This window comes from Cryptomeria japonica, chromosome 3, assembly GCF_030272615.1.
Source record: "Cryptomeria japonica chromosome 3, Sugi_1.0, whole genome shotgun sequence".
Taxonomy (NCBI): Eukaryota; Viridiplantae; Streptophyta; class Pinopsida; order Cupressales; family Cupressaceae; genus Cryptomeria; species Cryptomeria japonica.
This window is the reverse complement of record NC_081407.1, coordinates 121,479,989-121,505,294: the sequence shown is the minus strand read 5'-3', so window position 1 is coordinate 121,505,294 and position 25,306 is coordinate 121,479,989. Positions and strand designations below refer to the sequence as shown.

The 25,306-nt window shown below is 36.6% G+C and overlaps 1 protein-coding gene across 1 annotated transcript in view; it reads right to left on the bottom strand.

The window, feature by feature from the left end:
* Positions 1–494: 494 nt before the first annotated feature.
* Positions 495–25,306, bottom strand: part of LOC131038753 (cytochrome P450 734A1) — a 46,640-nt gene continuing 21,828 nt past the window's right edge. Inside the window, exons 4-5 of the mRNA XM_057971292.2 lie at positions 1,424–1,817; positions 495–1,196 (exon numbers count right to left, since the gene is read on the bottom strand). Coding sequence (XP_057827275.2) covers positions 771–1,196; positions 1,424–1,817 — 820 coding nt within the window. The 3' untranslated portion in view covers positions 495–770. The remainder of the gene's footprint in view (positions 1,197–1,423; positions 1,818–25,306) is intronic.

The following is a 25,306-nucleotide window of genomic DNA, read 5'->3' as shown; positions in this document are numbered from 1 at the left end:
CTCAAAGAGCTTATATAACACACATGGCCTCCTTTACCTTGTCTGTATATCAAATCCTTCTAGGATTTTTATACTGATGATAAAAAAATGGACTAAAACACCAGAGAATTCTTGTCACTAGTATAGGTCAAATTTTACCAGCTATATATAAAGGAAAACTAGCATTTAATCTTGTGTAGAATTTGAAATCAGATGGCTAAAAATACTAAATAAGGGCTGCTAAAAATACTCTTTTTAAATGAAGTGAAGTGCAAGGTATGGCTGCCTTACATCATAAAACTAGCTTTAAACAAATTATCTACATTTAATAAGATGCACTCTTCAGATATATCATCTTAGGTACCGAATTTTGCATCTCTATGAAGAAAATTCCTGTTTTTAGTTATGCAAGTATCATTTAAAAAACAATTAAATCCTTGAGTTCAAGGTGAACTAACGAAAATTTGGAATGAACGTAAATAAGTTTCAATGGAGATTGACTTGAAAATAAGCAGTTCAATCAAGCCGAATAATCATATAATTTCAATTCAGATTTGATGATGAAGATGAGCCAAGTATGACAACGTCAACACAGGCCCTTTACATAATTAACATACGGCACCAGATTTACATTGTAGTAATATATCAATGTCATCACATAAAAATATTAGTATTTTACCATGATTTGTATCAAACAGTTCCCTATCTATTCACCACAATAATATACTACATACTTGACAAGTAGCAGTTCAGAATGTCAAATGTTTACTCAGGATTCTTTGTTATTAAATTCAATTTATGTGGAATATGACCTGAGCTCCATATTTGGGCTTAAGAGTGAATGACTGAACAGGTTCATGGATGTAATGAGGTGAAATCACAAAGGAGAAACGTTGCAGAATCATGGCCAATACTACTTTGGCCTCTAATAATGCAAAGTTTTGACCAATGCAAAACCGTGGACCTACAGAAAAGGGCATGAATGCCATTGGATGTTTGGCAGCTTTTGAAATCCCCTGGCTGAACCTTTCTGGATTGAACTCATGCACATCATTGCCCCACAACAATGGATCGTGGTGCATTGCAATGATTGGAATTTGAAGATGAGTACCTGCAGGAATTGAGGCTTTTCCAAGCTTCATTGGCTTTAATGGTTGCCGGTGCAGTGCCACTAGAGGTGGATACAGTCTCAAGGACTCGTTGAGTATCATTCCCATCTGCAATAACAAAGGTACCACATAATTTTATCTAAAAACCAAGTTTTGTATTAAGCTTTCAATGAATAGTTCAATATCTGCAAAACACAGACTATTTGCATAACTTCCTCGCTCGTTTGTCTCCACATTTCAACTAATTTCTAACTTAATGTTATGAAACAAAACGTTTTTCAGACAATCATTGGAAAAAATGAAATCTGGGTAAGGTTCACAGTATGCATTCTTACAATCTTTAGGCCATTTACAGCATCAGCATTCGGAAATTCATTTGTCCCACATACTTCTAGCACCTCCCTGCGTGCTCGATCTTGCCAGTCTTGATGCATTCCCAACAAGACCATGGTCCATGTCAAGAGGATTGTTGTAGTTTCCTGTCCAGCTATATAGAAAGTTCTGCATTCGGCAATTACTTCATCTATAGTCATGCTCATGTTATTCTGCAGCTTTCCTCCACCCTGCTTCTTGTTGGAATTCATCATTAGTCCAAGTAGATCTGTACCATAGTCACTTGAATTTTCAATGCTAGCATTTCTCTCCCTGCCTTCAATCACCTGTCTTATACATCTTTTGATTTCTTTATCCAACCACCATCCAAGCCTATTGTCTTTGGTAGGAATAAACCTGTTATCAGAAGTTATTCCTATAATTCAATATTCACAGCCATTATACAGGAAAATCAAGACAAATAATTTCCTTGAAAGTTTAAATTTACAAAGTTCCCTGGGATATCAAGAGTCATAAAACCTTTTCCATGGTTCATCAACGAATATATCTGGCTTGCTTACTTCTTTACAGCATTAGGAAAGAGGGATTTGATTAGACTTAATTTGATAAAACATGGATAACGTCAAAATCATTTTGTCCCACAAATCTTAAATTCCTTTTTGGAAAAGAATTCCAGCCATTTATGAAAATTGAAAAAAAAAAGGCAAGAGCCACCTGGCACCAATTGCAATTTTATATGCACTACCATCTCCTAAGGGTGCAGCAAAACCTTGTCTAAATTTGAAATTTGCATATGCATGTTAGTATCTAAAGGGCATAACAGCCCTTCGTCAATAGACATTTTGCCACTACCCATAAACTTATGGCTCTAATGACTAGATTTTTACACCAACCATCTTTGCAGATATTAATAGTGTCCAGAACAGGAAACCCTTCACCTATGTGTTCAAATTCAAACATTCTTCTCATACATGATGTTCAGACTCAGATGCCACTTTGCAACAAGTAAACTCTAGTGTTAAGACATATGCTCTGGGACTACACTATTCTAATGTCAACTCTGCTATGTTAAAATTCTATGCTCTGGTTCCACTTTGTCAATATCTGATCTAGATTTCATCAAATTGCCAATCCCTCAAGTAGGGATTATCTGCAGGACAAATATTCATCGGAAATCAACCCAAATAAAATTCTAAATTCCCCTAAAAGAAGTTGCACCTTGCACACTATAATGATTCTCTTGTAACAGTGGCTTTGAAGGATAAACTCTTGAAACCAAGAGTAAAATGTAGAGGACAAACCGCATAAATAGGAATATCTTAATATCGCAAGAAATCTACATAGTACCAGACAGAATAAAGAATCGCAAAATGGCATCTTAGCTGTTATTCATACAAAGTTACTCCATAATGATAAAAAGAGACTGAATTGCAAATGGACTTCTTACTCATTAAAAGGAATGAGATTGGAAGTTACAGTTGATTGCTTAGGGAGTTTTCTACTCTCATAAAAGGGATTAAATTTCTAGAAGCAATAAGTTATCTCAAGATAAGGTAGTCCAAAACCTTCTCGATATACTTTGCTTGTGACAATCTCAATTCTCTTTTCTGCCTATCTATGATGATTGTCATTCCAAGAATTTTCTTGGCAGCCCCTAGATCCTTCATCGAAAACTTGTTAGCCATTGTTGCTTCAGCTTGCTAACAACAGCTATGTTAGTTCCTGTCACGAGCATATCAACATAAAGTAACAGCAGCACAAACTCAGCAGTTTTCACAACTTTATAATACACACAAGGATCATTTTCACACCTAGTGAAATTTTGTTTGGCCATAAAAGAATTGAATATTAAATACCATAGTCTTGGAGCTTGTTTCAAACAATATGAAAACTTCAATTAAGTTTGCAAACCAAATCCTCTTTACCTGTTTTTTCAAAACGTTCAAGTTGCTGCATGTATAAGTCTTCTTCCAATTCACCATGTACAAAGGCTGTCTTAACATCAAGCTGCTCCAATTCAAGGCCATACACAGCTGCTAAACCCAACACTACTCCGATACAAGTCATTTTTGCAACCGCTTTGCTGGTCATAACCTTTGACCACCAATCTAGCCTTGTATCTTTTCTTTCCACCTTCCTTAAACATATATACCCATCTGTTTTTCAAAGCTTTCCTGTTATGTGCAAGAGGCACTAAAACCCACGTGATTTTCATCAAATGTCCCATCTCATCTTTCATAGCCTCCATTCATTGTTTGTTGTTTTTATCTTCATACGCTTCTTCAAATATAGGAGGTTCAGCTTCATTGGCAGCAACAAATGTTGAATAAAATCATTATATTTTGTTGGAGGCCTACACTCCCTGGTTGACCTTCAAACTTGAGGAATTAATTCCTTTGAAGTACCCTCCTCACGAGCACCAGTGGGATGATCTTACACTTCATTAACATGAAAATTAGGGGGATGAACTTATGGTTGTACCCGTGGCTGACTTAATGTTGGACATTGCTGCTGCTAGGATATGATGTTGTCATTGATGTCAACATATCCCTGTGATTTATTGATCCGGTTTGCAGTTTGGTTTTTCTGATCAGTACTTTGCAGAGTTCAGTATTTCCTCCAGTATATTCCGGTGTGATCAGATCTTGAGTTATGATTTTGGGAGATTGTTTGGGATGTTCATGTGTATTGATGGTTCATGATTTGGTGCTCCGCAAACTATCTTTCTAATCCGAGGCACTACTATTTGAGTGTTCTTGAGTTTCAGATGTTGATCGATAAAGATTTGATAAGTGGTGTTGGTGCAACTATTGTGGATGGTTCCAATGTGCTTGTTGATGTTTCATAATCGTGTCCTATTTGTTTTGGTAGTCTGCATTGATCATTGTGCGCAGTATTGGTGATCTTGCTGATCCGGTGATCTTGCTGATCCGGTGATATTCTTCGTGTTATGCGGTATTCTTGGTGGTGTAGTGTGTTGCGGTGGATTTTGGCGTGATTTCTAGTGGTGTTGCGTGTTTGAGCATTTGATTTAAGTCCATGTTATATCATGTATATCATTATATTGGTTCAGTGGCCGATTGTATCGTGTGATGTAATTTTGCAATTGTGAGTTGAGAGTTTGGCCGACCTTGTAGTCAAGGTTGATGAATTGTATAAATAGGTGATAAAGTCATGTAATTTAGGTGTCAAGGTTGTGTCTGCATTATCAGAGAGTGGTGTATGAGAGAATAAAAGAATTCATCTTTCGGTGTGGTGTATTGAGCAGAGATTGTTTCAGGGCAGACAATGTGCTTAACCGGAACTATCATTAGGCATAAGGAGATGCTATATTTGCAATTCATGTAATCTGGATTGTAGTCCAATCATTATTGTAAGGCAGTGAACCTTCCTTGAGGGTTGTAGCCTTTTGGGTCATCTTATTTTGACCAGTGAGATCTAGATAATGTGTCTGCATGCATGTGCATTCCCCATAGTAATATTTTCACATACTACTATAGAGTATCATCTAATTGTGGGTAGGTTCCTACTGTGGTTTTTCCCTTAACCGTGTTTCCACGTCAAAATCTTGGCATTGTGTGTGTTGTGTTGTCAATTTCCCTATCTTTGTTGTTACTGCAGTTTATTAGATTTGCATTTAAGGTTAAGTTTGATAATCCGGTGAAAATTGATTCACCCACCCCCCTCTCAGTTTTCCTTCATTGTTGTTGCCAACAATTGGTATTGGAGCTAGATCCTCCAGAAGAAGCTTGACCGCTTGAGGTGATCCGGGATTGCAACTGGAAGTGGAAGTGTTATTTTTAAGAAGAAAAGATTGAGATTTGATGGAAGTAACTATTCTATATGGAAGAACCGGATGGAGGTGCACTTGAGATGTCTTGAAGAAGATTATTGGAAGATTACAAAGAATGCCTATTATATTCCTCAGAATGGACCGGTTACTGTTGATGAGATCAAGGAAGTCGAACATAACATTAGAGCTAAGGAAGCATTGCTGAGTGCCCTGACTGATTCTGATATGACTAATGTGATGGGACTTCAGACTGCACATGAGATCTGGGAGAAGCTTGAGGCCTTGTATGAAGGAGATAAACAAGTCAAAGTTGCTAAGTTGCAAAGTTTGAAAGGGAAGTATGAGATGCTGAAGATGGGAGAAGATGAGAACATAAACTCTTTCATGGCTAAGGTGAATGAACTTGTCCTAGGTATCAAATGTGCCGATGGAACCATTGAAGAAGATGAAGTTGTTGCTAAGGTGTTGAGATCATTGCCTGCTACTTACAAACATAAGGTAGCTGCTATTGATGAGATCCAGAGTGTGACTACTGTGACGAGATGTGTTGGTTGGAAAGATTGTTGAATTTCAACTGAGCGAATTTGATGAATCACATAGAAAGTCAGAGACAACATTTAGAGCATCTGTATTTGGAAAGCAGAAGTATGACCCTGATGAATGTAGAATATCCAGATATGAAAGAGAGATGGAAGAGAAAGAAAGAGAATTGGATGAGCTTGAAACACTGATTGCCTGGAGATTGCCTAAAGGAGCTGGTAAGTATGATGGTAAATTGCCTCTGAAATGCTTTTCTTGCAATAAGATAGGACATTTTGCTTCTAGGTGCCCGGAGAGAATGTCTAAGTATGATAGGCATGATAAATTTGATAAGCGTGATAGAAATGATAGATATGAGAAGTATGACAAGCCCTACAAGTCTAATTGGAAGTATAAACATCAGAAGAACTGTTATTAGTTGATGATGAAGGTGTTACAGATGAAGAATCAAAAGGAGATGAAATTGTGTTTATTGCTATCAAAGAAGATGGACCGGTACCTGTTGATTCCACAAGTTGCACTATTGAGGAGAAAGCTTTAGCTGTTAAAGTTGAAGAGAAAGATGATTGGGTGATTGACAACAGTTGTTCACCTCATATGATCGGTGATAAAAAGAAAATTTGTGAATATGGAGAGATAAGATGGTGGGATAAGAAGATTTGGAGATGACAAAGCCTGTGTGATCCGTGGTAGAGGTTCTATTTCCTTTGATGGTAAGCATAACACTGATGATGTCTTGTATGTTGAAGGTTTGAAGCATAATCTCTTAAGTGTTGGACAGATGGTTGACAAAGGTTATAATTTGCAATTCAAGAATGGAAAATACAAGATCCTAAATGCCTCCAGTATAGAGATTGCATCAGGAACTAAGACTAAAGGTAATATCTTTCATTTGAATGCCGGTGAGGAAAGTTGCTTGATTGCTCAGATTGATAAAAGTTGGTTATGGTATAGGAGAATGTATCATGTTAATTTTGACTCAATGATTAAGATCAGTTCTACTCAAGCTGTTAGACATTTGCCTAAAATTGGTAAGCCTGCTAATCCGGTATGTAAGGAATGTCAAACGGGTAAGCAAACAAGAATTTCTTTCAAGAGTAAACAGTATACATCTGATGGATTGCTAGATCTTGTGCATACTCACCTATGTGGACCTACTGCAATAAGAAGTGTGCAGGGTGACAGATATTTCATGTTATTTATTGATGATTATTGTAGGATGATGTGGGTTGCCTTTTTGAGGGAAAAATCAGAAGCATTGGACAAATTCAAGATATTCAAAGCAAAGATTGAGACAGACAAGATTGAAGCTGAAATGTCTAAGATCGGACAAAGGAGGAGAATCTTGTTCCGGTGAGTTTGATTCATTATGTGAGAAGCATGAAATTAGAAGACAATTAGCTGCTCCTAGAACCCCACAGCAAAATAGAGTTGTTGAAAGAAAGAACAAAACTATCTTGGATGCTGCAAGGACTATGCCGATTCAAGGGAACGTTCTGAAGATCTACTGGAGAGAAGTTGTTAGCACTGTTGTTTACACATTCAACCAAGTTCATATAAAAGGTGATAATGATAAGACTCCTTATGAGCTATGGTTTGGTCATGTTCCTACTATGAGATATTTCAGAATTTTTGGAAGCAAGTGTTATATCAAGAGAGATGAAGATTTAAAAAAGTTTGATGCAAGAAGTGATGAAGGAATTTTCTTGGGATACTCTACAAAGAGAAAATCCTATCGGTGCTACAATAAGAGATTGAGAAAGATAGTGGAAAGTGCAAATGTGAAAGTTGATGAGAATTATGGAAAAGAAATCAAAGCATGCGGATATGATGATGAGGATGTTGTTTTAACACTAAATTAGATTGAAGAATTGAAACAGAATGATTTGGTAAAGACTATTAACCCGGATATTACTGTTGTTGGTGGAGAGGTGCAGGAACCTGAAAATCAGAATAATCAAAAGATTTTGACGTAAAGGCGTAATGAAGGCGTAATGATAAAAATAAAGGCGTAATGACTAGAAGAAGGCTAGCTGTTGAAGAGGTATGTTTGATTTCCAAAATTGAACCTAAAGATGTTGTTGAAGCTTGCAAAGATGAAAATTGGATGAAGGCTATGGAAGAAGAATTGAATTAAATTGAAAAGAATAACACATGGGAACTTGTGCCTAGACCTAAGGACACGAATGTGATTGGTACTAAGTCGGTGAAGTTGTCAAAAATAAAGCAAGACTGGTATGCAAAGGATATTCACAGAAAGAAGGAATTGATTATGAGGAGACTTTTGCTCAGTAGCTAGACTTGAAGTTGTTAGACTATTGCTTGCATATGCTGCTTATAAAGATTTCAAGGTATATCAAATGAATGTCAAGTCAGCCTTCTTGAATGGTGATCTTGAGGAAGAAGTCTACATTGAACAACCTGATGGATTTTCATTATCAGATGATGGAGACATGGTATACAAATTGAAGAAAGCTCTTTATGGATTGAAACAAGCCCCTAGAGCCTAGTATGCTAGATTGGATAAGCATTTGCTAAAATTAGGATTTAATAAAGGTACTGTTGATGGTAATCTATATCTAAAGATTGAGAATGATAACATTTTGATTGTTGAAGTTTTTGTTGATGACATTATCTTTGGAGGAGATGATAACTTGAGTATGAAGTTTGACAGTGATATGCAGAAAGAATTTGAAATGTCTATGATAGGAGAAATGAAATTTTTCTTAGGTTTGTAGATTTCACAAACTGGAAAAGGTATTTTTATATCTCAAGCTAAATATGTGGAGTTGTTGAAGAAATTTGGGTTAGAAGATTCTAAACTGGTTGGAACTCCTATGGTGACTGGCTGCAAATTATCTAAAAAAGATGAATCTTCGAAAGCTAACCAGACCTTGTACAGATCTATGGTTGGTGGACTGCTATACCTAACTCAGCCTAGACCTGACATTATGCATGTTGTGTGCATGACTGCTATATATCAAGCTGATTTGAAAGAGAGTCATGTCACTACCGTAAAGAGGATATTCAAATATCTAAAAGGAACTGTGGATTATGGTTTGTGGTATCCGATGATTTCATGCTATGTGCTTACACTGATGCTGATTGGGTTGGTGATGTTGATGACCGGAAGAGTACCTCTAGTGGTTTATTCTTTTTGGGTAAGAAATTGGTTTCATGGGCAAGTAAGTAACAAGATTCAGTTTCCCCATCTACTGTTGAAGCTGAGTATATTGTTGCTGCTAGTAATTGCACTCAGGTAGTTTGGATGAAACAAATGTTGAAGGATATCAGAGTTATCTATGATGAGCCTACTGTCATATATTGTGATAATTCCAGTGCTATTAATATGTCAAAAAACATGGTGCAACATTCAAAGACTAAACATGTATCAATCAAGTATCATTTCTTGAGAGAAAAAGTCAGTGAAGAGGAAGTGAAGCTAGAGTATGTGTCTATAAAGGAACAAATTGCTGATATTTTCACAAAGCCTTTGCCTGCAGACCCATTTGTCTATTTGAGAGACAAGTTAGGGGTATCCACCCCTCCTGATGGGAACTAGATGCATTGAGTTGCATCAATCCGGTGGACTTCACTATTACGCAAGTAATTGGTAAAAAATGAATGTATATTAAGAATGAGCAAACGCTCAATAAATAGGATTGCAAAAAATTACAAGAGGGCAGGTTTCTAAAAAGAAACTGCCAATAAGATCGAGCAAGATCTTATTAAAATATTTACACTAAGTTTACAATATTAAGCATTAATAAAATAATAAAGTATTATTCTATTATTCACAGTCTTATCTTTTTGTCTGGATTGATGAGTTTATACTGCTCCTCTGGAGTAGTCTGTTTGTGGTTCAATTGAGCTGATTTGTTTATCTAAGAGGGAGAGTTTGGTTTTCTGTTTTGAGAACCTTTGTCATTGATGTCAAAGGGGGAGAGGAAGCATGTGAAAAACTGTCTTATCTGTTGTTGGTGAGCTTAGTCTTAGGGGAAGTTTGTTTTCTTTCTTTGCATTGATTGTTTTTCACATCTATATGTTGCCATCAATGCCAAAGGGGGAGATTGTTGGACATTGTTGCTGCTAGGATATGATGTTGTCATTGATGTCAACATATTCCTGTGATTTATTGATCCGGTTTGCAGTTTGGTTTTTCTGATCAATACTTTGCAGAGTTCGGTATTTCCTCCGGTATATGCTGGTGTGATCAGATCTTGAGTTATCATTTTGGGAGATTGTTTGGGATGTTCATGTGCATCTACATTTCAGATGGTTCGTGATTTGGTGCTCCATGTTGACGTGTTTTTTATGACTGAGTCTAACATAGAATAAAGTTACCAATGGTCACCTTACTCTCTCTTGATCAAAATTAGTCTGTATGCTAAGATTGAACAAAAAGTTCAAACAGCTAACTCCAAGGTTCCTTCAATGCGTGGACGTGACTCAGTTGGCTAATGTGTTTGCTGGTAATCCAAGGGGCCTTACGTTTGATCGTTCTTTTACTTCTTTACTGTGGCTTGGAACTTTATCATCAGATATAGCAATTTGGTGATGCTTCTGCTTTGAACAAAATTGGAATGAACTGAAAATAAAGGGGAAAGGGTTTAGAAGGATTTAAATGTATTCCTAAGGGCAATGATATCAACAGTTAATGCTTCGGTGGACAAATTCCAAATAAACCAAGCTCTGTTTTGCCAAGTTTAACTACAACTCCGCAAGAACCGGTGCGATCTTCTGGGTATGCTAGAGGATTTTCAAATTGAGAAAGTGCATTTGAATACCCAAAAACGGCACAATCCAAACAACTATCCACAATCGAACTTAGTACAAATTTAGGGGCTCAAACTAACTTTACACTGCAACTTACAATCAACAAGACGCAAAAAGTATGAACCATGGAAATTTATCGAACACCATTACATTTTCCATTGAAATCAAAGCACTTTATCTAACAATTGAGAAAATAAAACTCTACTCTAAGTGAGGAAGGTGAAAGAAGGTGAAACCATGCAAGTCTTGAAAAAATAACTTAAGTGGACACCATCAGAGAACAATGTTTCACTGTTATTATCTCAAAACTTATCGCAACAATTTCATACAAATTTCCCTCCTTTACAAATGAGGGGGGTCACCCCTTTATATAGGCCTTAGGCCGTGATTATATGCAAAACCCTAATTAGGGTTTCCCCAAAAGATTCTCCACTCAAGATGCAACAAGGTGGGAATCAGCAATAAATACCCCATAAAGCCCATATACAATTAATTACAATCCTGCCAAAAATGGCACCCATAAAGCATTAATTAATCATTACATTCAAAAAGTGCCCACTATGCAACGGCCATGATTCCATAAATGCACCATCATCTCCTGAATGTGATGACTGCATGCAGAAGGAATTTGCCATAATGCCATAAATGTGACGGTTGCATGCAAAGAGATGCTTCATTAATTCAACGTGCGTTGACTCGGCTGCCACTTGCGAGAAAACCTTGGAGAGAGAAAACTTTATAAGAGGAATTTGATCCATGAAGAATTTTCTTGAAGTTTCTCAAACTTTCTTTGCTCTGGAGGAGATTTTTAATGATTTTCCACCATCTCCTATTTTTTAGGAACTTTCCAAAAATAGGGTTCTAGGTTCCAGGAGAGAGAAAATTCTCCCACGAATCCAAATCTGAAAGAATTTTGAAATTTGGATGTGATTTGATGCCCAAAAATGGATTTCTCAAAATTTTCCCCAAGGGGAATTTTCTCGTTTTGTTCATCTTCGATTCCTTCCTTGCCTTGGAATTTTCATCTTCTTCCTTGGGCGGAATTTTTATGTCATGGAGGAATTTCATCTTGGAAGAAAAATTCCTTCGTTACCTTCATTTGGTGCCCATTCCTTTCCTGGAGTGCATTTTCTCCATAGTGAAGGAATTTTGATGTGGAGGAAAAATTCCTCCTTAACCTCATTTTGACCTTGACTCTACTTTACCCCTTAAGGAAGGAATTCCTTCATGCCTTAGCCAAATTTCACATTTCCCAAGAATTATGTCTTGAAGGAACGAATTTCCAACACTTAGTCAATTTTCACTTTCCTGGAATTTTGTCCTGAAGAAGGAATTTCCAACACTCGGTCAATTTTTCCACTTTCTTGGAATTTCTTCTTCTTGGGTGCAATTCTTCCCTGAGGAAGGAATTTTTTTGAATTTTGAATTTTTCTTCTTGAACCTTGATTTTTATGTCTTGTTTCCAACCTTGGGCACATTTTGGAACTAGAGAAGAAATTCTGGAAATTTGTTCCTTGAGGAAGGAATTTTTGTGCTCTTTGAATTCATCATGTCCGCAAGGAACTTTTTGACCAACTTTTCACTTCTCCTATTTTTTAGGAACTTTCCTAAAATTTAAGTCCCGAGTCCAGGAGATAGAAAATTCTCCTACGAATCCAAATCTGCTGAGGAAGGAATTTTTGTGCTCTTTGAATTAATCATGTCCACAGGGAGCTTTTTGACCAACTTTTCACATCTCCTAATTTTTAGGAACTTTCCTAAAATTTAAGTCTCGGGTCCAGGAGATAGGAAATTCTCCTACGAATCCAAATATGCAAAAAAATTGAAATTCAGACGAGATTTGGTGTCTAAAAATGGATTTTTAAAATTTTTTTCCCGAGGGGATTTTCTGCTTTTTCAATCCATTCCTAACCTTCAATTTCCTCCTTGACCTTTGGATTTTCATGCCTTCGACAAATTTTCAGTTTTCCACCTTAGGCATGGAATTCCCTCTGTCTTGGAATTTCATCATTTCCTTGATTCTCTTTGACTTAGCCATTTCAACATTCTTCCTTGGCCAGGGCGCAATTCCTCAAGGAGGGAGGAATTCATGATTTTTTACATTTTCCATGTATTCTTCGTTTTGGCGCCCCTTCACAGTGCTTGGGCGGATTTTGACCATGAAGAAGGAATTCACACTTTTTCCATTCCTCCCTAACTTCTCCATTTTGGTGCCCTCTTGAGGAGTAGGGCGGATTTTTGCAAAAGGGGAGGAATTCATGATTTGTTGGACTTTCCTTCATCCCTTGGATTTGGCACCTTTCACAATGCTAGGGCGGAATTTTGCACAGGTGGAGGAATTCATCATTTTTCACACTTTCCATGCATTCTTCATTTTGGCACCTTAACTCACTCATGGGCGGATTTTACATAGGTGGAGGAATTTATGATTCTTTCAATTCTTCCCTGACCACTCCACTTTGGCGCCCTCCATCATTCCTAGGCGGCATTTGTCACTGGGGAAGGAATTCACTTGTTTTGCAATCTTTTCCTTGTCTCCCTTGTTTTGGCGCCCTCCTAGTTGCTAGGGCGCAAATCTTCCTAAGCCAAGGAATTCACAACTTTTCTATTCTTCCCTGACCACTCCACTTTGGCGCCCTCCTAAGGAGTAGGGCGGATTTTTCCATGTGTGGAGGAATTCATGATTTCCTTTCTTCTTCCTGACTTAGGTGAATTTTTGAGCTTCTTCTGGATCAAGCTACCATATATGGATTTGAGGTGATTTCTTGGACTTAGACAAATTTCTCGAGCTTTCCACTTTAGGAATGGGCTTCCAATACTTAGCCAATTTTGACTGATTCTATCTACTTTTCAAACCTTTCGGATTTAGAAGTATTCGTGAATGCTTGATCTTCATTGCCTGCTTGAATGGTCCTATCAAAAATAAACTTTCCAAAAATAGAAACTTTCAGAACGTCAGGCATTAGACCCCAAAACAGTTCACAGGGAATGACTTACTATAAATAGAATCTTACTAAAAAATTGAAATTACTAAAAAACAGTAAGTTTGATTTTTGGTAAAATGAAGACATTCTGAGGCTCAGTAAAATCCTAAAAAATAGGAACTTTCTAAAAATAGAAAGTTGCTCCATTTTCACTCAAATTTTACTGGGAGGCTCCTCGAAGGGTTCTAATTCTAGTTCCATGTTCATTTTTTCCAAAACCGTAGTAGAAACCCCTAAAATCTAGGACTAAAGGCAGGAACCCTAAAATTGACGAAACAGGCACTAGACTTCACCAAAATCACTCAAACAAAAAGAAGACTTGACCAATTCAACCCCCCAAACACCTGCAAAACAAAGAGATAGGAGAGATTGCTGCGAAAAGACCCAAAAAACAAAGACAAAAGACCGAAAGGGCCTAAAAAGAAGGGGGTCCCCATTTGCAATGGGGCGATGTTGTGAAAACGTCACAACACTCCGCAAGCTATCTTTCTAGTCCAAGGTGTTGTTGTTTGAGTGTTCTTGAGTTTCAGATGTTGATCGATGAAGATTTGATAAATGGTGTTGGTGCAACTATTGCGGATGGTTCCAATGTACTTGTTGATGTTTCCTAATCGTGTCCTATTTGTTTTGGTGGTCCGCATTGATCATTGTGTGCGGTATTGGTGATCTTGTTGATCTGGTGATATTCTTCGTGTTATGCGGTATTCTTGGTGGTGTAGCGTGTTGCAGTGGATTTTGGCATGATTTCCAGTGGTGTTGCGTGTTTGAGCATTTAATTTAAGTCCATGCTATATCATGTATATCATTATATTGGTCTAGTGGCTGATCTTTGTATCATGTGATGTAATTTTGCAATTGTGAGTTGAGGGTTTGGCTGACCTTGTAGTCAAGTTTGATGAATTGTATAAATAGGTGAAAAAGTCTGTAATTTAGGTGTCAAGGTTGTGTCTACATTATCAGAGAGTGGTGTATGAGCGAATAAAGGAATTCATCTTTCGGTGTGGTGTATAGAGCATAGATTGTTGTAGGGCAGACAATGTGCTTAACTGAAACTGTCATTAGGCATAAGGAGATGCTATATTTGCAGTTCATGTAATCCGGATTGTAGTCCGATCATTATTGTAAGGTAGTTGTAGCCTTCTGGGTCATCTTATTTTGAGCAGTGAGCTCTAGACAACATGTATGAATGCATGTGCATTCCCCATTGTAATATTTTCACATACTACTGCAGAGTATCATCTAATTGTGGGTAGGTTCCCACTGTGGTTTTTCCCTTAACTGGGTTTTCCACATCAAAATCTTGGTGTTGTGTGTTGTGCTGTCAATTTGATTATCTTTGTTGTTACTATAGTTTATCAGATTTGCATTTAAGGTTAAGTTTGATAATCCGGTGAAAACTGATTCACCCCCCCTCCCCCCCCCCTCTCAGTCTCCCCCCCCTCTTAGTTTTCCTTCATTGTTGTTGCCAACATTTAAAATATCATTTTGATTAAACACAACACTCCCACTTGTGATGTCTTCTAACGAATATATTCTTTCGATGGTATGTCTTCCAATGGCACATATTCTTTTGCAATCATTCCCTATTTTGGTAAACTTGGCATCACTTTTTCATTAAAATTTACATCTTTGTTGTGAGCGACTTGTTTCAGAATGGGATCTCATAGCCTGTAGTCACATTTCTCATCTTTGTATCCAACGAAGATACACCATTTTGACTTCACATCAAGCTTCATTCTTCTTTCTTGTGGAATATGAATTGAAGCTTCACAACTGAACACCTGTAGATGATTATAAGAATTTTTTTTTCGCAGCCACTTTTCTTTGGAAATTTCAAACTCCAACCGAGAGGATGGACCTGAGTTAATTAAATACAACACTATATTTACTACCTCTACCCAAAATTATTTTCCCAAACTTTCATTTGAGAGCATGCTACAAGATCTCTCCAAGATTGTCCTCTTCAACCTCTCTACTGCATTTTTCTCTTATGGTGTAAATGGAACAATTTTAATTCTTTTAATACCATTCTTGCACAAAACTGATCAAACTTTATCAAACAATATTCACTCCCATTGTCAATTTTTAAACACTTAATCTTATTTTCAGTTTGGTTTTCAACAAGTGCTTAGAAATTCTTAAACATGCCAAATACTTCATACTTCCTTTTTAACATGTAAACCCAAATCGTCCTAGTGCAATCATCTAGAAAAGTGACAAAATAATTAGACCCACCAACTGAAGTTACCTCCAAGGGACCAAAGACATCTAAATGCATTACCTCCAATAGGCATGGCTTCTTCTCATGCTCTTTGGTGGAGAATCTTGTCCTATTTTGTTTTCCATTTATGCAATGCTCACAAATCTCCAAATCTATTAATTTCAAACCAAGAGTTTGATCCTTTTTGTGCAAAATCTCAAGGCCCTTCTTGCCCATGTCACCAAACCTTTTTATGCCAAAGCTCTGAATTGTTGTCCACTAATGTTATTGTAGCTCTCAGTTGAGAGTGACTCTCTAGCACATACAAAGTGTTTGATTTGCTTAATCTAGCAATCACCAAGGCTCCTTTTGCCACATTCCATGCACTTGACTCAAAAGTGACACTACATCCTTGAGAATCCAATTGCCTAGCTGAAATCAAGCTTCTCTTGAGGTGAGGGACATGTCTAGCATCCTGTAGCAGCCAACTATTTCCATTTTTCAGTTTCAATAAAATATCTCCTTTGCCAACAATATCACAAGGTTCATTATCATCAAGATAAACCTTTTCAGAGTTAGTGTTTTGATAGTTTTTGAAGTTTTGGCATGAAATGATGCTCCAGAATCAAACACCCAAACATCTATTGTAGCTTCTCCAATAGTTAGAACAAGAGCACCAACATCTTTTTCATATGTAACATTTGCCTCACTTTCTTTGGACTGACTTTCAGCCTTCTTGAATGACCAGCAATTTCTCTTGTTGTGGCCTTCCTTGCCACAATGCCAATGACTAATATTTCTGCCTCTTGACTTTGATATCTTGTTGGACGTTGATATTCTTGTATGGTTATTCCTCCCTTGTTCTTGTGATCTCCCCCTATTTCCGGTTATCAAAGCACCATCCAATGAAGTACCTTGATTCTTCTTTCTCATATCCTCACTGAGAAGAGTCCCAACTACATCATCAAATTTCAATACACTTCCCTTCTTACCAAATACCTTGTTGCTAATATCCATAACAACTCCTCAATTATTGAGTAGAGAGAAAAATAACAAAATGGCCTTGATTTCATCATCCAAGTTTATACTCAGAAATTAATTGATCGATCAATGTATCAAATTCATTCAAGTGATTTGACATATTATCGCCTTCTTTCATCTTCAAATCGCATAATTTCTTCATTACAAAAACTTGATTTGATGCAGAAGCCATCTCATACATATTGGGCAAATTTTCCCACAATCCTTTCACTTTTTTTTCTATTGCAACATTAAATAATACATTACTAGATAGAGAGAGGATTATTGTTGCTATTGCCTTCTTATCCAATCTATCCCAATCTTCAAGGGACATCACAACCGGATTCTTTGATTTCCCCTCCAGCTCAATTTAGAGGTCTCTTTGAATTAACAATGCTTCCAATCACAATTTCCACATTCTGAAGTTCTGGCTAGAGAATTTTTCAATCCTCCACTTATGTACATCCTTCATCTGTTCTCAATTTCACACAGTTCTAATACTAGTTGTTGAGTTTAAAATGCTATTAGAGGAATTTAATTATTACACACAGCAGTGAGAACAAAACAGAGCACACTATAGACACGAATATGTGTGGTTCACCATTCCATCCATGGGAAAAGCATACGAAAATCTCATTTATTCAGTGCAGTAGCTTACAATGTTTATTTCATCATTAGTTAAAAGAGACAATATGCCCAAAGATATATGAAAGGTTTTAAAGCATATGAATAGACAAAACTCGTATGAGAAAAATGAAAGGACACATTGGAAAGTGAAGAGCCAGCGGAGGACTTCACATATTAACACTGAATCTCACTTGCCATTACCAAGCATGCCATCAGTGTCTTCTGCTATGTGAACACGTAAGTTAGGATAACTGTATTATTTTTATTGTGGTGTCATTTGGTGTTATTATTGCCTTTCCTTTAGGCTGCTGGATTTGTGGAGGTTTGCTTTTAAGGCTTTTGGAGCGTGAAGGTTCTTTCATTGTGTTCTCTTGTCAAGATCTCTATGGAACACAAGCACTCCTATAGGAAGGCTTTTGACCCCTTTCTCAAGGGTTAGGGCTTGGATCATCATTCATGGTCTATTCTTAGATGCCCAAATTCCATCTCACTGAACTTGGTAAAGATTGTGTATATGAAAGGAATAGAGGACATTGGGATTTTGTGGTCTCATGTGACAATTGTGCTTGATTTTCTTTTTGAAATGGAGCAAGTATTGTAATCACCAAAGGTGAGAAATTGGGTGCTCCATTTTTTGCTTCCTTCTCTGCTAGAGGATGTTGACAAGAAGTCAAAGGAGGTTGGTAGTGGGTAGTGGGTTGCAGTTCTTGGAGGTTTAGAAGGACCAGCTTTGATGGTGGTATCAAGATCCTCAACAAGGAATCGTTAGCCTTAATGGAGAAGTGCGAGACCTAATAATTGTGAGACACTAGAAGTTAAAAGTGCTTTCACCCTACCTCATCATGTAGGTGGTGTTTTGAGGTGTGGCGTTAAGTACAAGGAAATAATTCATTGCAATGTCTTTTTTTCGTTTGGCCTTTCCAACATCTTTGAAAGATCCAACTTTCTTGGGGAGTGTCGTCCTTGTCAAAATGGAGTTCAATTAATGGCATTGTGTCCAAGGGATCAAGATGAGTCTATTGATGCTTTCTAGGGCAGTTTTGTCACTTTGGGTGCATTCCAAACTTTTTGGAGGAATACTCTATTTTTGATAGGTATCAATTTTTATTAAGCTGCATCTCCAGTGAGCTTCTGAGTGTGTTGGCAGATGTGCGGAGAAATAATTTAATGATTAAATAATTAAATGTTAGTTGTGAAAAACAAAAATTAAAAGACAACTTATATGAATTACCTAATTGTTGTTTAAAGTCACTTTTATGGAGCAAAAAGATTTATTATTCAAAAAATGATTTTAAAACTAAGTTACTGATTCTTAACTAAAACCCCTGGATCCTAATTCTGATTCTGCCCGGTTCCTAGTCCAAGCCTGATTCCTCCAAGGTCCTTCCCTGGTGGCTGGGCCCTCAGTGATTATTCATCATCTGCTGTGCCTAATTTTGGGGCAAATTAATAAAGTAGTGCTGGCTGCAAACTGTACTATTTAAATTGCAATTTCATATACATTGCAACCTTTTATAAGGGGTGTGATCTGACCCAAACTACTATTCAAATTGCAATTGTCATAAATACACAGTCTGTCATCATTGGTGCAATCTGATCTTTATTTCTATTTTGTTGATTTCTTTATACTGTCATATGAAACTGCTATTAGTGATTTCTTATTGGTCAACTGGTTATCATATTGATTAGTAATCAGGTCTGAGATCTCCCAGTAGTTATAGGGCATTATTTATCACTACATTTTGCTGTCCTAACTTGATGATTGGATCTGGTATTGTCAATATTTTCTGAGGGTTTCAAGACCTAATTGAGCATCATTAATCAAATCAATCGCTGCATCTATGCAATCCACTGTATGAGTGTTTATTTTGATTTAATTTCAGTCTGTCATAAACTAAATAAATTCAAGATTACATTTTCTCTCAATTGTTTTTATATCATTGGAGTTGATTTTATGTCATCTATATGTGTGTGTGTGTGTGTATATATATATGTATGTATATGTGTGTGTGTATGTATGTGTGTGTATATATATATATATATGTATGTATGTTTATATGTGTGTATGTATATATATGTATATATATGTGTATGTATATATATATATATATGTATGTATGTATGTATATATATGTATGTATGTGTGTGTATGTATATATATGTATATTTATATGTATGTATGTATGTATGTATATATGTGTGTGTGTGTGTGTATGTATGTATGTATGTGTGTGTGTGTGTGTATATGTATACACACACACACACATGTATGGACGTACCCGTACCCGTACCCAAGGGAAAAAAAATTGCCGATTCTGTGAATCCGTACCTGAATCGGTAACTTAGTTTTAAAATATTGATTTTCAGTAAGTTCCACAAAGGATTATAATAGAGGATGAGGAGACTCATTTGAGCATTCTTGGCATTTAATATTTTATTAGAATGCAGTTGTGGAGGTTGAGCAGGTTTGCTCAACAACCCTAGGACGAAAACCCTACTACGAAGATTGGTTTCAGAAGTGAAAGATCTTCCCTAGCCAATATGGCATGATTTATTTAGAGTCACAATTTTTGTGCAGAAATGGAGAAATAGAGGTTTTGAACTAGATTCTTATATCTTTTAGATTCGTAGGGTTCACAAATGCAAATTATTGTTTTGTTATCAAAAAAAAATTTGCAGAGATCTATACAATTTTTAGTGGTTTGTGCGAATGGTGAAAAAGCATATATTACTGTGTGGTGTATGCAAGGAAAAAATAAATTATTAATAGTGTTGTATGCTAAGTCACCAGGTTCGAATTCGAATTCGAAGTTCGATAGCTTTGAAATTCGAATGAAGTTCGATGTGGAAAAAATTCGAAATGTATAAAATTCGAATTAAATTCGCCATATGTAATTTTTAAATTTTTTTTTAATAAATATATGTAATATATCTATAAATTTGCGTAAATAGTTTAACATTGATAAATAGATTTGAAATCATTACAAAAAGATGACACATTTATAAAATATAAACCGTAGGAAACATATGCTTTCACTATTGCAAAGATGTTCTTTTGTCAAAAAGGTACAATAACAGTCAAAAACTTTAGAACTTTAAAATAACTCTAAGTCATCAAGAGCACTTGGCTGGGATGCCAAATCATCATCATCTGTATCACTACTCAGTTCATCATCTTCAAAGTCAGGCTCATCTGCATCTAGGATTGCTATGCCTTCAAGAGTTTGTTGTAAAGAAGTGTTCTTTGCTGATTTGTTCATCAGCAATTTCAAATTGCTGTGAACATAGACAAGATCTCCCAACTTTCTAGTCAGCAATTTGTTCCTCTTTTTGGAATGGATGTGGTCAAAGCAACTCCAGTTCCTCTCACAAGCTGATGAACTTGCTCCCTGACTCAAAATTCGAATAGCAAACTCTTGCAGTTCAGGAGCTGATGATCCATAAGAGATCCACCATCTATATCCAGACATACGTGGCGAGTCATATTTGGCTTCTGCCCCTCCAAACATCCCTTCTCCTCTCTTGTATTGCCAACTTTGATCTCTGATTAGTGCTGCAATTTTTGGATTTGGTACATATCTGCTAATGGCTTGGTAAAGCCTTGCCATGATTTCATTATCACCCCTTCTATCAATAGAAAACAACTTAGGCTCCAAAAAGCAAGCTACTGCATGTAAAGGTGTGTGCATCATTTTCCATCTGCAATCAACTGTCTCCCATATCTGCATATATTCTGCTTCTTCATTATTTAGTGCTTTTTGAATAGATTCCTTACACCGGTCCATGCTTTCATAAAGCATGCCAAGGCAAGGAGTGTCACCATCAACCATACGAAGCACGTCAACAATTGGTTCACATACAAGCAAGACTTTTGCTGCACTTTCCCAGAAATTGCTGTTTAGGATGATTTGCTCTATGTTCTTCCCCTTGGGGTCTTTAGAAAGCACTAAACTTTCCCACTGATTGGAACATATAACAAACCTCAAAGCTGCTTTTTCTTCAACCACTCTTTTCAAAGTGATATAATATGAAGCAAATCTTGTTTCACAAGGCCTCAACAATTCCTTTGATGCATGCTACCTATAAATACTCAATGTGAGATGATGATTCCGTATGAAATTTGCAATTGCTCTCCCTCTATGAATAGCTTCATTTACCCATGGGAATTTAGCCAAGTCATGAAGCAACAAATCGAGACAATGAGCTGCACATGGGCTCCAATATATCTGTGGGTACTTCTCTACAATCAGCCTCCCAGCTCCCACACAATTTGCTGCACTATTAGTTACCACTTGAACCACATTTTCCATCCCTACTTCAAGAATGGCTTCCTCTAATATTTGAAAAATATACTCTGAAGTTTTTTTGTGGTTCATGGTGTCAATGACTTTCAAAAACACAACACCTTTAGAACAAGACACCAAAACATTAATCAATGGCCTTTGACACATATCTGACCATCCATCACTCAATATAGTGCAACTTGTTTCCTTCCAAGTGGCTTTGACATCAGCTAATTTTTCAGTCACTCTATCTTTTGACCTCTGCAAAAGAGTTGTCCTGATAGCCTCTGAACCTGGGGGTGTGTGCCCTTTGCCAAACTCTGCAATTTTCTGAACTGCATTACGGAAATGAGGATTTCTCGCAACATTGAATGGAATAGCTCTTGTGTAAAACAAATCAGCAACTACATCATCCACCTGTTGTTTCTCTACTGGTTTCCAAAAGTTGTTCAATGTTCCACTCTGTTTTGGTACACTCGTCGCTTCGGATTGCATAGAAGAGGAAGACATGGCAGATGTGAATCTAGATATATCTCCTTCAATTCTCTGTTTCTTTTGTGCCTTCTTCATTTTGCCTACCGTTGAAGCAGCCAACTCTTTCTCTAGAATAGCTTTAAGTTCTGGAGTCGCACCTATGCATGCTTGAACACCTCCACTTGGACCCCCTGTATTAGCAAGGAAGTGGTCCCTAAGCCTTGTTAAAGTTCCAATAATATTTGCCTGACATATGTTACATTTGATATAAGTTCCATTTCGGGTCACATGCTTCCATGCCTCAGAAGTTGATTTGGGAGGAGCCATTAAATGAAAATCTGCATGTTTGGAAAGAAAAATTAAAAAACACACTACTTTTATTTCAACCTTTTAAAAATATATAATATTAAACAATATAATAAAAAACCATTAATATAAAATTATAAATTATATAATAATAATATTAAACAACATTATAAAAAATTAACATTATAAATTTATAAATAAACATTATAAAGTATAAACTATTAATTAAACTAAAAAAATATTAAATAAACAACATTATTAAATAATAATAAACTTAAAAAAATATTAAATAAACAACATTATAAATTTATAAACATTTAATAAACAATAAATAATAAACCTAAAAAAATATTAAATAAATAATAATAAAATTTATAATAAACATTATTAAATTGTTTATAAAAATATTAAACCTAAAAAAAATTTTAAAAATATAAAAATATATAATATAATATTACAAACTATTAATATAAAATCATAAATTTTTAAACATTAACATTATAAACAAAAAAAAAAAAAAAAAAACTTAAAAAAAATGGTGGCCTACCTGTGTAGGTCGTGGACGTGTCGATGCTTGTCGGTGGCGTCGCGGATTGCAGGTGGCATCGCGGACTAGTGGCGACGCAAGCTGGTGGCGTCGCGGACTGGTGGCGATGCAAGCTGGTGGCATCACGGACTGGTGGTGGCGTCGCCGACTGGTGGCGGCTGAGCAACTCCTGCGGCCGGGCAGACAAGGCTCCTTTGGCAACTCGCGTGGTGGTCGGGCAGAGTGGGCTCCGTTAGCAACTCGCGTGGGTGTGATTGCAACTCCTGCGGCCGCCCTTTTATAAAATCCACGAGAAAACCCTAAAACGCAAACCCAAAAAAATGAAAAACACTTTATCACAAACCCTAATTTTTTTTTCGAATTTAATCGATTTTTTGCATAGTTTTTCAAGTTCACCGAATTTCGAACTTCAAGGTTCAAATTTGGTCGAACCTGGTGACTTAGGTTGTATGTACCTGTGGAAGAGTCTTCAAAAATTTAAATATTTTTATACTGCTGATTTTTCAGCCCAGCCATACCACATTATTTACCCAGCACACCATACACCTACCAAAGGCTTCAAAAAGGAGGCGATTTGTATTTTGGAAGGCTTTAGGCCTTTCCTTATGCTATCCGTGGGTTTCCCAAGCTGACCGCAGCCTTCAAAAAGAATATCCATAGCATCTTTTCAAGGGAGCGCCACTATACAAAGGATGTACTATTTTATTTTTTGTTGTACCATTTTCAAAGACAGTTACACCATATGGGAAGATGTTGTATAGCTATGAAGAAGGGATGGGAGTATTGGGGAGTTTTTGATTGGTCTATATTTATGCTTTTCATAGGTCGGAATAATAAATTTATTAATTATTTAAATATTTGCGTGGTTTAATTGTTATTTTTAGTATTTTCAGATTGAATAAAACTCAGAAATTTAGAATTAGGTTAATTAATTTATTGTTTTCCATACTTTAAGCATAATAAGGGAAATGAAATGCAAAAGACAATGCACAGTTACCCTGGGAAAACCTCCTAGGAGGAAAAACCCAGCCAAGGGATCCTCAGATCTGATTTATGATTTAGAATTCAACTGAACATTACACACTTATATGGAGTTGCAGTCACTATGTGGAAGAGATGAAATACTCTTCAATCAGTTTGCAGTCCTCCTCATCTAATCACAGTTCTTTAAAGAAGTCTTCTAGATTTTGAAGATGGTCTGCTGCCTCTTGTGGAGTTCGCTGTCTACTGTTTGGGATCTGCTTAATAGGAGTTCGCTGTCTACTGTTTGGGATCTGCTTAATAGGAGTTCGCTGCCTTCAATTTGGATCTTCTCCCTCTCGGTCTGCTGCCTCTTGTGAAGTTCGCTGTCTACTGTTTGGGATCTGCTACTGTTTGGTTGAGTTCGCTCTCTCCTATTTAGGATAGGAGTTCGCTGCCTTCAATTTGGATCTTCTGCAACTTAATGAAGTTCGCTGTAGAGGAGTTTGCTATTCCAAATGCCTTAGTATAAATTTGCTCTTCACCAAATATAATTTCATCAGCTTAAAGAACTTGATTGTGATAATGAGAAGTATGCGCTGCATTTATAGGAGACATATAGCTTCTCAAACATGTCGGCCTCCTTTACCATTAAACAATTAATTATTGATTCCCTTTTAATTGATGGAGCCCTATCAAGGAGGCGTGTTGAGTTGAATGAAGTGTGGAGGTCTCTTTAGGTGAGGGCCGAGAGGTATTGGGCCTGGCCCTATAAAGGGGGGGGAGGATTCCAATGTTGCCCAAGGCAATTGGAATCTGCCAGCCCTAATTACAAACAACATTAATAAGTCCTATGAAGAGTTTATGAATATTACAGTCGTCAACAACAATGCATATTTTTATCATGGGTTGACTATTATGTACAACAATCAATAACTTTTGACTATAAAAGTAAATTGTGGAATCTGAGGTTGAGAAATTTAAATTTTATGATGACTATTTGTGATGATCTATTGAAACTCTATGTGCTGCAAACTATTTCACAAAATGCCCCTATGAAATCCCTAAACAATACTATGACTTTTATGATGAGTTTATGATTTCAAATTCTAGTAGCAACAACCCTCATTGTTTCCACTCAAGAATACTTTGTATCTGGTTATATGCAAATTGTTTGAAGAAATGCCTGTATGACAAAACTGTGAAAATTTGTAAGTTTTTGGATAAATTTTTTGGGTAGTATAGTATAGTGGTATTAGAGCAGTGTCAACCTATGGGGATTTGAGTAAGTTTTTGTTAGCAAAAAATTCTTATGAAGCAAACGATCCATTAGAGCAAACAATCCATTAGAGCAACCGAAGATTTAAGGAAGTTT